Below are 13057 nucleotides of genomic sequence, written 5' to 3' on the forward strand. Positions count from 1 at the left end.
GACTAGAGCCAAGTTTGCATTATCTAAGCTGGACTTGGGGATTCGCGGGATGGTTAAGTTCGGCGAAGACTCTGTTGTCAAGATCGAAGGGCGCGGCACAAGCCGACTCTTTTCATGGTGAGTGCATCAGTCCTATCCGTCGTCCCCAATCTCGGGTCCACGAAGGTAATCGATGACGGCATAGCTACTCCAGTGAGCCTCGAACTCGAGGAAGAGTTCCAGCTGGGTGTAACAAAGGCATTGGCTGGGGAGCCAATTCAACTGAAGAAGTAACGAGTGTTTCGCTCAAATCGGTGAAAGAGGCGAGCAGCAAGAGCACCGACAATGGGTCCTCGACAACAGGGGCGACAAACCATATGACCAGGGCCAAGTCTGCGTGCTCTGAGATTTACTCGAGGATTTGCGGGACGGTTAAGTTCGGCGACGGTTCTGTCGTCGAGATCGAAGGGTGCGACACCATTCTGTTCGTCGGCAAGGGAGGCGAGCACCACAAGCTGAACGATGTCTACTTCATCCCAAGGCTCAAAGCTAATCTTGTGAGCCTGGGTCAACTCGATGAGGTCGGCTGCTACATTTCCATCGCGCGGGAGCTACTCAAGATCCGTGATGATCGATGCTCACATAAGTTCAGTGCACGAAAAACCGCCTTTACATTCTGGAGTGGAGATAGAGCAACCATCCTGTCCGTCATCGAGATCGAAAGGTGCGACACCATCCTGTTCGTCGGCAAGGGAGGCGAGCACCACAAGCTGACCGGCGTCTACTTCATCCTGAGGCTCAAGGCTAATCTTGTGAGCCTGGGTCAACTCGATAAGGCCGGCTGCCACATTTCCATCGAGCGCGGGCTACTCAAGATCTGTGATGATTGACGACGGCTGCTCACACAAGTTCGGTGCACGACAAACTGTCTTTACATCTTGATGTTGGAGATAGAGCAACTAGTTAGCCTCTTGGCCAGGATCGAAGAAGTTCCTTGGAGGTGGCACGCTAGGTACGGGCACTTAAAACTTTTCAGCCATACAAAAATTACACAAGGAGGAGATGGTGCATGGTTTGTTGGCAATCAAAGACGTGAATAGGCTGTGCGACGGGTTTCTCATCGGCAGGCAGAGGCGCACCCCCTTTCTTTTTTAGGCAGCCTACCACGCCAGTGAGCCGTTGGAGCTCGTGCAGACGATATCTGCAGTCCCATTAAGCCAGCGACCCCAGGCGGCAAGACTCTCCTCCTCCTGTGGTCGATGACAAAAGCCGCTTCATGTGGCTGATTCTGCTGCAACCAAAAAGTGAGGTGGGAGAGGCGATTAAGCGAATTCAATCGCAAGTAGAGGTTTAATGCAGGAAGAAGATGCGAGTGTTAAGCACGGACCAAGGCAGAGAATTCCCCTCGGTTAGCTACGGTAAGTATTGCGATAAGGTTGGCATACAGCAGCACCTAACGGCACCCTACTCGCCCCAGCAGAACAGAGTGGTGGAGCGCCAAAATCAAACCATCATCGGGATAGCAAGGTCATTACTAATGACAGCCGGGATGCTTGGGAGGTTCTGGAAAGAGGCGATAATGACAATCGTCTACCTCCTCAATCGGTTGCCAATGCGAACCCTCGATAGGAAGACGCCTGGTACAACAAGAAGCTAGTGGTACATCATCTTCGAGTGTTCGGCTGCGTCGCATACATGAAGGACGCGTGTCCCCACATCACCAAGCTCGATCCCAGAGGGCTGAAGGTTGTCTTCATCGACTACAAACCCGAAAACAAGGCGTACAGATTCTGTGATCTTATGGAGGGGCGAGCTCACGTGTCGCGCGACGTCATCTTTGACGAGATCACCTTCTGGCAGTGGAACGACGTGACCGAGACAGATCAAAATCCAAATCAATTCATGGTGGAGTACCTCGTCACCGAGCCGGGAGAAGGAGGAGCACACCATCGGGAATCATCACTACCGCCAGCAGCTGCATCGGGCACGCCTATGCCAACCCCAACCATAACTTCAACTACACCCCCTAAACCAGTGAAGTTCGCAACACCACGTACTGCGGATTCGACGCTAGATGCTAATCACGATGATGGTCTGATGGCCAAGTATCAGAGGATGGAAGACTTATTGGGAAGAGGTAAACCACCTAGATTGGCGGTGCTTCAGCTCGAAGAAGAGGTGGCCGAACAAGACGTGGAGTCTAGAGAATATGCCGCCACGGACACCGAGCCATTGGGCTCGAATCAAAGTTCAAACAAAATAAGGTAGATATACGATAGGGCTTTAGGAGGAGATTGTGAGATAAATCCCTACCGAGTGAATGTGATCCCTAATATTTGGTTAACTATTGTTGTTAGGTAACTAATTTTATGTTAAACCCACACAATTGAAGTAAGTGGGAAGTACACGTCGAGTGGGAGAACATTCATTAAGTTGCTTTCTATTTTTCTATGTTTCAGATAATTTGTTATTTAAATATCCCAATTGAATGAGAAATGAAATTATCGGGTTTTCAGCGCAAATATTTCTCTCTTAGGCGATAAAAAAGGAAACGACACATCAACAACTTAGGCAATAAAAAAGAATCCAAAAGCCAAATCTTAAGTATGTCAATGCAGTTATTGTAGAAGACGGAATCAATGATCCAGAGACATATGGAGAAGCATCACAAAACTCGATTTGGCAAAAAGCGATAGAGGAAGACATTATAGTCCTGGAGAAGAATCAAACTTGGGAACTAGTGCCAAGACTAGGAGATAAAGCGTCGACCAGATGAATCAATCGAGAGATAGAAGGCTCGAATCGTAGCTCGAGGGTTTTCTCAACAATATGAACTAGACTATGATGAAACATTCAGTCCAGTGGTAAAGATCACTACCATACGAGTTTCTGCTAGCACTCGCGACAAGTAAAGATTGGAAACTGTGGCAAACAGATGTGAATAATACATCTTGTACGGAGCATTAGACAGGGAGATTTATATGAACCAACCAAAGAGATTTGAGAGTGCAGCTAATCATAATCACGTATGCAAGCTTAAAAAAGCTCTTTACAGACTGAAGCAAGCACCAAGAACTTGATATGGTAAGAGTGCTGGATTTCTTACCCAAAGTGGTTATTCAGTTTTGCATGCAGACTCAAGTCTGTTCATCAAAGAAAGAGAAGGAATATTGGAAATTGTGTTGGTCTATGTGGACGATTTGATTATCACCGGGAACGACAAAAGTGAAATTTATCAAACAAGAGAAAATTTATCAGTATGCTTTAAGATGAATGAGCTAGGAGAGCTTAAACACTTCTTGGGCTTAGAAGTTGATCGCATAGATGAATAATTGCTTCTCTGCCTAAAAATAGTATGCAAGAGATATGCTTCAGAAGTTCAACATGTTAGAGTGCAATCAAGTTTTAACACCGATAGAGACGAATGTCAAGTTTTGTGCACATGAAGGTGTTACTATAACACGTGCGGAAGTAATTTAGATTTTAGGCACTCTAACTACATCAATTATAGTAAATTAGCTAGCACGTACAAAAGCATTAGGAGTTTGAATACTAACCTTTTGTAGTTCAAATTCCTTTTTTCTCACGAACCGGTTTCGAACCACCACTAGTGTCTTCCCTACTATTTTTCGGCCTTAGAACGGGATTGTGGAATCCAGCGAGTGACTAAACTTGATAGGAATTTAGTATATATAAAGAGAGAGTTTTGAGAGATTTTCTCAAAGTTTTTCAAGAAGAATTTTCATGTACCTTCATCACTCTATTTAGAGTGTCATATTTGCATGTTCATGCAAATTTGAGATTACCAAATTTTGACACTCAAAATTCCGCTCAAATTTGTGGGATTATGTGGCAAGCATGCAAGTTTGAGTTAACCAAATTTTGACACTCAAAATTCCACTCAAATTTGTGGGGTTTATTTGGCAAACATGCATGTTTGGTTAAACCAAATTTGACACTCAAAATTTCACTCAAATTTGTGGGATTGTGTGGCAAACATGCAAGTTTGGTTAAACCATATATTGACCCTCAATATTCCACTCACTCAAACATGAAATTTTCGAGTAAGTGAAGTCAACCTTTTGATTTTCTTTATTTTTATTCAACAATTAATTTAAATAATTAATTTCAAATCAAATTAACATTAAATGATTAATTAAACAATTTAATTAATATTTGACATTAAATAAAATGCCAATCCCAATCAATTCCAACATATTGGTTATGAATCCTTATTCATAATTAAAATATGTAAGCCTTATTAAAATATCTCCAATTTTCTTTTTTTTTTGTTTAATTCATAATTAAAACAAAATGCGGTTAAATATATCATATATATTTAGCGTATATTCCCTAATTTGAATTCGAACACTTCAAATTCACTCATCACAATGTTCTAAGGTTTAGTCCGATATGAGCTAGCAGGAGGACCTAATGGACCTACACATCATGGGCTCCAACGATTCGAGATTAACCGGCTAAACTCATTAACGTTGTTAACCAACATTCGTTAACTACTAGAACACTCCACTATAGCCTAGTAGTTGCACTCCACTCACTATAGATATATTTCTGTCCATTTGATATATCCATGGTTAGTAAGTCGATCCTTCATAGGTTGTTCGTAACTAGAGCTGGGTCAATTTACCGTTTTACCCCTAAAGTTACTTCTTGTTTCTTAAGTCCCACTGATCCTCTAATGAACAATTGGTTTGTGGTTCAACCACCAAACTGAATCTCTCTCGGGCCAATGAGAGGGTGGGGCCCCTTGTTCAAGACCTGGAGTCAGTACTTAAGGGAACAACCTCTCTACTATCCCTAAACACGGGTAGGAGAGAATTTCATCTTACACCCTATGTCCCCAGCTATTCACCAGTCTTACCCCTGAAATGGGAGGCTTATTGAGTCAGCGAACTCAGGCTACTCTCACCCATGCAAATCTAAGGATAATTCCGAATAAACAAGAGTTCATAGTTAACTCAGGATTAAGATCGAGTTACCTAGGTCATCGAATGAAAAAATCAGTCTCAATAGTAAACGACATTATAAAGTGAGAGTTGTTTTCTTCATGGTCCTATCTTATGCAATACTCATTGCATAGGACGCCCCCACTCACATGTCTCCACATGTACAATTTAGTGATCACAATGTTTATATCATATACAAAAGTGGGCCGCATCGATAGTGTCCCTAGAATAAGGTACTCGACCTTATCCCTGTACTATAGATCATTTTGACTATATACTTGAACTTGATCCACTCTTATGTCTGTACATATAGTTCAAGTGATCATACTATAGCTAGAGTGTTCTTAGTTTATTGGATTTATATTAATGATCATAAAATTTACTTTATCAATAACAATCTTTACTGAATAAACATCAATAAATAACTTTATTGAAAACAGAATATGTTTTTGTTTAAAAACTATGAGTTTTAGAACATAAAGCCAACAAACTCCCACTTGTACTAAAACTCTAATGAGGTTTATTAATGTTGAGTAGAGAGAAAGATATAGATACAATGAACTAGAGCATCACATACCCATGCATTTTCTCCCACTTGCCCTAGATTACATAACTCTTAGTTCTAGACTCATTAGGTGCTCTTCAAACACTTTAGCCGTGAGTGGCTTTGTAAATGAATTAGCAATGTTGTGCCCTGAAGCTATCCGTGTGACGATCACATCTCCTCGTTGCACAATCTTCCTTATGAGATGATATTTGCGCTCAATATGTTTTCCTCGCTTATGGCTTCTTGGTTCTTTAGAATTTGCAACTGCTCCACTGTTATCACAATAAAGAGTGATAGGCAGATGCATATTTGGAACGACTTTCAAATCAGTTAAGAACTTTCTAAGCCATACTGGTTCTTTCGCTGCTTCACAAGCAGCAACATACTCAGCCTCCATGGTGGAATCAACAATGCAACCTTGATTTATGCCTTTCCATATTATTTTTCCTCCGTTCAGAGTGAAAACAGATCTCGATGGCGATTTCCTCGAATCTATATCGGTCTGAAAATCTGAGACAATGTACCCTGTAAGGATAAGATCCTTTGCGCCGTACATTAGCATATAGTCCTTGTTCTCCTAAGATACTTGAGGATATTTTTAACGGCAGTCTAATGAGCATGTCCTAGATTGGACTGATATCTGCTGACAATTCTTGCAGCATAGTAGGTAGTCTTATCTACCTAACTTTAACTTGGCCTGATATTTATTATGTAGTTGGAGTCATGAGTCGGTACATGCAAAGTCCAAAGAAGCCTCATTTGGCTCGACGGATCTTAATATATGTCAAAGGTACAATTGACTATGGTCTTCTGTACAAAAGAAGCAAAGATTGCAAGTTAGTGAGATATTGTGATGTTGACTATGTAGGAGACCATGATACTCGGAGATCAACCACTAGGTATGTGTTCAAGTTTGGTTCGGGAACAATTTCTTGGTGTAGCAAAAGGCAACCAATAGTATCATTGTCAACTACTGAAGTAGAGTTGATACCAATTGCCAAGAAGATTCAAAACAAAATATCCCAACAATTAATCTAAAGTCTATCAATTTAACCACTCAAGAAAATCAACATTTATTAAAAAAACTATGTTTAAGTTCTAAATTATGTAAAAGTCAAATGGTCAATTTGACTTATTCTTTGTGGAGATTAAAGGGGATTGGGAATAAATCCAGTCTACAAACATATCGGGATTGAATCCTGGCCACAAACGTCTTTTGTCGGGAGACTATAAATACCCACAATATGTTATGTGAAAAACAGATTCGTTGATGAATGTAATTCAGATCTCAAATTGAGACGTTTCCCTTAGAAATTCGAGCATCATATTTGCCATTTCTAAGTTTCAAGCAATTCTTGTGGTAGAATTGCACCCGAGCCATTCAATCAAGCCTTGATCAAGTTAGATTGTGAAGTAGACTCAATTTAGAACAAAGTTCCAAATCTTGTTTCTATATCTTCGATCGTAAGAGGTAATCTAATTCTAGCCTTATCTCTTGGTTGATCCAAATTTCGCATAAGGAGGTGTTAATTACTTTGATTCAAGGGTTCTTGCTAAAATAAAAGCTTGGATCGTTGGGCTGAGGATTAGGGTTGCCTTATCAAGAGTACAGAGCAGCAGCTAGAGCAGCTCAGAAAAGTACATGGTTGAAACTCTTGATGAAAGATTTGCACCAGAAAATTGACTATCTAATATCACTTCATTGCGACAATTCATCTGCGATTCGTCTAGCAAAAAATCCGTTGTTTCATGCTAGAACAAAGCATGTGGAGGTACACTACTATCTCATTAGAGAGAAAGTCTTGAAGAAAGAAATCAAGATGCGACAGATCAATACAGGTGACCAAGTGGATGACTTGTTTACAAAAGGGCTGAATACAAACAAACATGAGAGCTTTCGTTGTCAACTCAACATGGTGCAACGAATGAGTGTGTTGAGGGCCAATGTTAAAATATCATTTTAGTCCAATAATTGTATGAGGTCATATATATATATATTTGTTTTAGAAAAATCATTTAGGTATTTTAGGATTATACATACTATCTATTTTAGGAAAATGATTAAGCTAATTTTAGGAATAAATATATAGATTTTTTTTTTAAAAATATTTTAGGAAAAAGGTTGAAATACCCTCCACCCTCCTTAGGTTTTCATCCCAAAAATATAAAACAAGAGTATTCTACAATTTGTCTTGTAATCTCTTCTCCATTTGTGTTAATAAAAAGTGTAAGTATTTTTCATACAGAATTTTGTTCAACAATATTATTTATTAACTCAATGTTGAAATCTCTCATAGGTTGAATTGGACTTAGAGAAGCAGATCTAAGCTAGTTCTGAGGATAATTTGTAACTCGACATACTACAACCAATTAATAACTTCACTACTAGCTTGATTGGATGAATGGTCTGATGCATGAACAATGTGTGTATTGTGCCATGGGGGGACCTATCCTTTTAACATATCACAGCATGACCTTAGACAGTTTTTTAGTTCGGGCAAGATTGGATGTGTAGTACTTCTCTACACATAGCACATGTTTGTAAACATGGACCCACTAGGTGGGCTCACACACCCCCTGGATCTGGCTCGTCAGGCTAGCTCTAGCTAACGAGTTCTTGTTGAATAGGTGAATTATGCTTTCATAATTCCTGTACATTCAATAGTATGTAACGTAGCTTTCATGGCATGGTCTATTGAGCTTTATACATCATAGATTTTCGATTCCATATAACCCTTGGACAACACTAAATGATCACAAAATGGAATAGCTTATCATAGCATAACGTCGCATAACATAATATAACTTATTAAATGGCACGCGTTATCATACATACTACAATTCATCAAACCGAGTCAATAGTAGAACCAATTACTTAGCTTGTCTAGGTTGGAGTTACTGATTATTCTTGGTACTAGCTTGAATCTGCTCCTCAACAATCAATTCAACTTTAAATCTATAATCTTTGTTTATAAACCATACTTCTTTTGAGATGCTACTTAAAATGAGGTACAACATGTATGAGATTGAGATGATGGAAGATGATGTAAAGCAGTTCCAAGACTCTAGCATAAACTGTTTTCTAGATCTTTTGAAATGAACAACCTTAGCATTCAAGGGCATGTTGTGGAATTGACTTGCACCCTCACGAGGTGTCCAATTATACAAGAAGCTCGGTATGAAAAGTACCTAAACGCCATTAATTTCTTCTGTGAAGTTTTCTGCTTTGCTAAATTTTCGTGCATCAAATGAACTTATTGATATGATCATTAGAACTTAGTGATGTTTTCATGAACTTAAATGGTATATCTTCAATTATTTTGGAGGAAAGCCTTAGCCCTTAAAGTTCCATCTCGAATACCTCTCACAGCCATAAACCCTGAATTCAAAGGTTGTGATTGTTGTACCCAAATTCCATAACCAAAGTGATACGATACCAATTGTTGGAGCAGAAACAGAAATCTACGTAATGCTGGCAACCACCTCTGTCAACATATTGATATGATCATTAGGAGTTCCAATTTTAAATAAACGATTGTCCCTTCATTAACAATTTCTCGAACAAAATGAAATCAGAGATGAATATACTTGGTTCAAGCATGATGCACTTGGTTCTTGGACAAACAAACATAACTGGCTATCAAAAAACCATGGAAAACACAATGTACAAACTGGTAACAAAAATGTCAATTGTGGACCTTAAAACTTATTACCAAACAAATCTTAAATTGTTATTGTTTTTTTCTAACAATAAAAATGTTAATAAAAATGTTAATTTTAGGGTTTATAGCAAACAGGACCTTAATTTTTTTTAATTGAGAAGCAAATTCTAAAGTAGGAAATCAAATCGTTTGTACTAAATTTCTTCGAATATAACTTAAAAGAGTATTGAACATATTGTTTCTAGGAAATATATGTGTAACATGCATCAGTGCTCTCGAGATAAAATCAACCCTACCTAGGTTTTCATCCCAAGAAATATGAAAGAAGAGTATTCTACAAAGTGCCTTGTAATCTGTTTTCGATTTGTGTTAATAAAGAGTGCGAGTGTTTTTCATATAGAATTTTGTTCAACAATATTATGCATTAACTCAATTTCGAAAACTCAACTAGGTTGAATTGGACTTAGAGAATCAGATGGAGGACCTATCCTTTTAACATATCACAGCATGGCCTTAGATAGTTTTTTAGTTCGGGCAAGATTGGATGTGTAGTACTTCTCTACACATAGCCCATGTATGTGAGCATGGACCCACTAGGTGGGCTCACACACCCCCTGGATCTGGCTCGTCGGGCTAGCACTCTCTAACGAGTTCTTGTTGAATACCACAGAGTGAAAGGGTCTGTATAACATCAGGACGCGCATAAATATCAAAAATCATAAGTTGTAATGTAAGTATCCCGATGCACATGACACGCTAATATGCATGAGTTCCTCGTAGCATAATCTAACTTATTAAATGGCACGCGTCATCATACATACTACAATTCATCAAACCGAGTCAATAGTAAAACCAATTACTTAGTTGGTCTAGGTTGGAGTTACTAATTATTCTTGGTACTAGCTTGAATCTGCTCCTCAACGATCAATTCAACTTTAAATCTATCATCTTTGTTTATAAGCCATACTTCTTTGAGATGCTACCTAAAATGAGGTACAACATGTATGAGATTGAGATGCTGGAAGAGGATCTAAAGAAGTTCCAAGACTCTAGCATAAACCGTTTTCTGGATCCTTTGAAATGAACAGCCTTAGCATTCAAGGGCATATTGTGGAATTAACCTGCACACTCAAAAGGTGTCCAATTGTACAAGGTGCACGGTATGAAAAGTAACTAATCACCAATAATTTCTTCTCTGAAGTTTTCTGCTATGCTAAGTTTTCTTGCATCAAATGAACGATTTGAGCTCAGAACCCATGCAAGACCAAATCGATCTCCAAGCATTGGTGATGTTTTCATGGATTTTAAAGAGTATATCTTGAATACAATAATTTTGGAGGAAAGCCTTAGCCCTTAAAGTTCCATATTGAATGCCTCTCATAGCCATAAACCCTGAATTCAAAGGTTGTGTTTGTTGTACCCAAATGTCATAACCAAAGTACTATGATACCAGCTGTTGTAGTAAAAACACAAACAAGATCGATCACACTCACACACCTACGAACATAAATTGAACAAATAGAACCAAAGATTTACGTAGTTCAAAAAGAAGAAATTCTCATACATCCACGAAGTAGTCAATCACAATAACTAAAGTGTCTACAAGTGTATTCATGAACCAAGTTTTCATGACAATTCTCAACAATCTCCACCTTTAAAGAAGATCCCCAAGCAGATAACCTGCTTTTGCTGTCACCAATCAAACCGACTGTTTCTTCCGTCCAATGTTGATCAACTCTATGTAATGCTGTAACTTTTCCAACCACCACTGTCAACATATTCATATGATCATTAGCAATTCCAATTTTAAATAAACGACTGTCCCCTTCAATAACAAGTTCTCTAAAAAAAATGAAATAAGACACGAACATGCTTGGTTCAAGCATGATGAACTTTGTTCTTCGACAAACAAACATCACTCTAGCTATCACAAAACATCTTTATGTGTTCTGGAGAAATACCAAGTCATTAACCAAACAATGCATCCAAATATTTTGTTAAAGGCTTCAGTGACTATCATATATGCTTGAGTAGTAAACAATAAAACAACAGTAGTGTGTAATTGAAAGCCAATAAACAAGTCCACTAGCCATAGTGAACAGATAACCGATAGTAGATCGACGCTTATTAATCTCCACTAGTCTCTTGGAAACAATTGACATGTCATCAAATATAAAAGATCAAATTGATGAACAAGCCATTATCGTGCGGTCTTCAAAATATCTCTCTTGCTACAGTCCATTCAAATAAAATTTAAAACATAAAAATGTAATACTTTAAATAAATATACTATGAAGTGGAAAATTAACAACACGACAATCAATTTAATAATTAACACCATTGTTATGAAAAAAAACCATAAACATTGAATCAACACATTACTTTTGAAAACTTGGAAAACACAATTTAGAAGCCGGTAAGAAAAATGCCAATGATGAACTTAAGAACTTATTACCAAACAAATTTCAAACAATTGGGTTTATTGTTTTTTTCCTAACAATAAAATGTTAATTTTAGGGTTTATAGCAAAGCAGGACCTTAATTTTAATTTTAATTGAGAAGCAAATTCTATATAAAAAGAAAAAATGGAAGTTTAGAGAACATATAGAACATATGATGTCAAATAAATCTAATTTGTTTTTGAGGGTGTGTACTCTCATATTCTTTGGATTGCACATTATAGTCTACGAAACGGATGCTAAAAATGTGGTTGAAGTCGATGTAGACGACAACATTCGAGAAGCGGAATTGACCGACCTAATTGTACAGAATCCAAAAGGAATATCCATTTCTTCATCTAGATCAAGCCAAAGAACATTATTTCACAGGACGCCTTCTCCATCCCTCGTCTTTGGAATGTTACCGAAAGGCGTACCCATTCCTCCGTCTAGGCCGAGTCAAAGGACGTCAGACTATCCACCTCCTCCACCGCGTGCATCATCTATCATTTTAAACAAACATTCTAAGATCAATCTTGGAATGTTACCGAGAGGTGTACCCATTCCTCCGTCTGGGCCGAGTCAAAGGACGTCAGACTATCCACCTCCTCCACCGCATGCATCATCTGTCATTTTAAACAAACAATCTAAGATCAATTTTGGAATGTTACCGAAAGGTGTACCAATTCCTCCGTCTGGGCCGAGTCAAAGAACGTCAGANTATCCACCTCCTCCACCGCGTGCATCATCTGTCATTTTAAACAAACAATCTAAGATATATCTTGGAATGTTACCGAGAGGTGTTCCCATTCCTCCGCCTGGGCTGAGTCAAAGGACGTCAGACTATCCACATCCTCCACCGCATGCATCATCTGTCATTTTAAACAAACAATCTAAGATCAATTTTGGAATGTTACCGAAAGGTGTACCCATTCCTCCGTCTGGGCCGAGTCATAGGACGTCAGACTATCCACCTCCTCCACCGCACGTTCTTTGGCCAAAAATCAACTTTGGAATGTTACCAAAAGATGTACCCATTCCTCCGTCTGGGCCGAGTCAAAGAACGTCAGACTATCCACCTCCTCCACCGCATGTTCTTTGGCCTAAAATCAACTTTGGAATGTTACCGAAAGGTGTACCCATTCCTCCGCATGGGCCGAGCCGAAGAACATCTGACTATCCTCCTCCTGCACCAAATACTCCTTCCATTACACTACGGATATAATCTAAGATTTATTTTGGGATGCATCCTAAAACCCTTATAACACCATCTATGCTAGGTTAGACTGACCACAACATGACTAACTCGCAACCCAAATTTTCGTCCCAATTTAGAAGTTATATGTGTGGCCTTCATTAAATGTAACTCTGCATATAATACATTTTCAATTTTAAAATTATAATTTGCCATGTTTGAATTTCCTATTTCATATATCTTCCTTTATTACATTGTGAAGAACCTAA

General features: G+C 38.7%; 1 protein-coding gene across 1 annotated transcript; it reads left to right on the forward strand.

The window, feature by feature from the left end:
* Positions 1–1674: 1674 nt before the first annotated feature.
* On the forward strand, positions 1675–12818 carry LOC111467141 (actin cytoskeleton-regulatory complex protein PAN1-like). The gene is made up of 2 exons (XM_023111919.1): positions 1675–2227; positions 11839–12818. The coding sequence occupies exons 1-2, from the start codon at positions 1675–1677 to the stop codon at positions 12816–12818; spliced, it is 1533 nt and encodes a 510-aa protein (XP_022967687.1).
* The last annotated feature ends 239 nt before the right edge of the window (positions 12819–13057 follow it).

The sequence above is a fragment of the Cucurbita maxima genome, unplaced genomic scaffold, assembly GCF_002738345.1.
Source record: "Cucurbita maxima cultivar Rimu unplaced genomic scaffold, Cmax_1.0 Cma_Scf00033, whole genome shotgun sequence".
In the NCBI taxonomy this organism is placed as follows: Eukaryota; Viridiplantae; Streptophyta; class Magnoliopsida; order Cucurbitales; family Cucurbitaceae; genus Cucurbita; species Cucurbita maxima.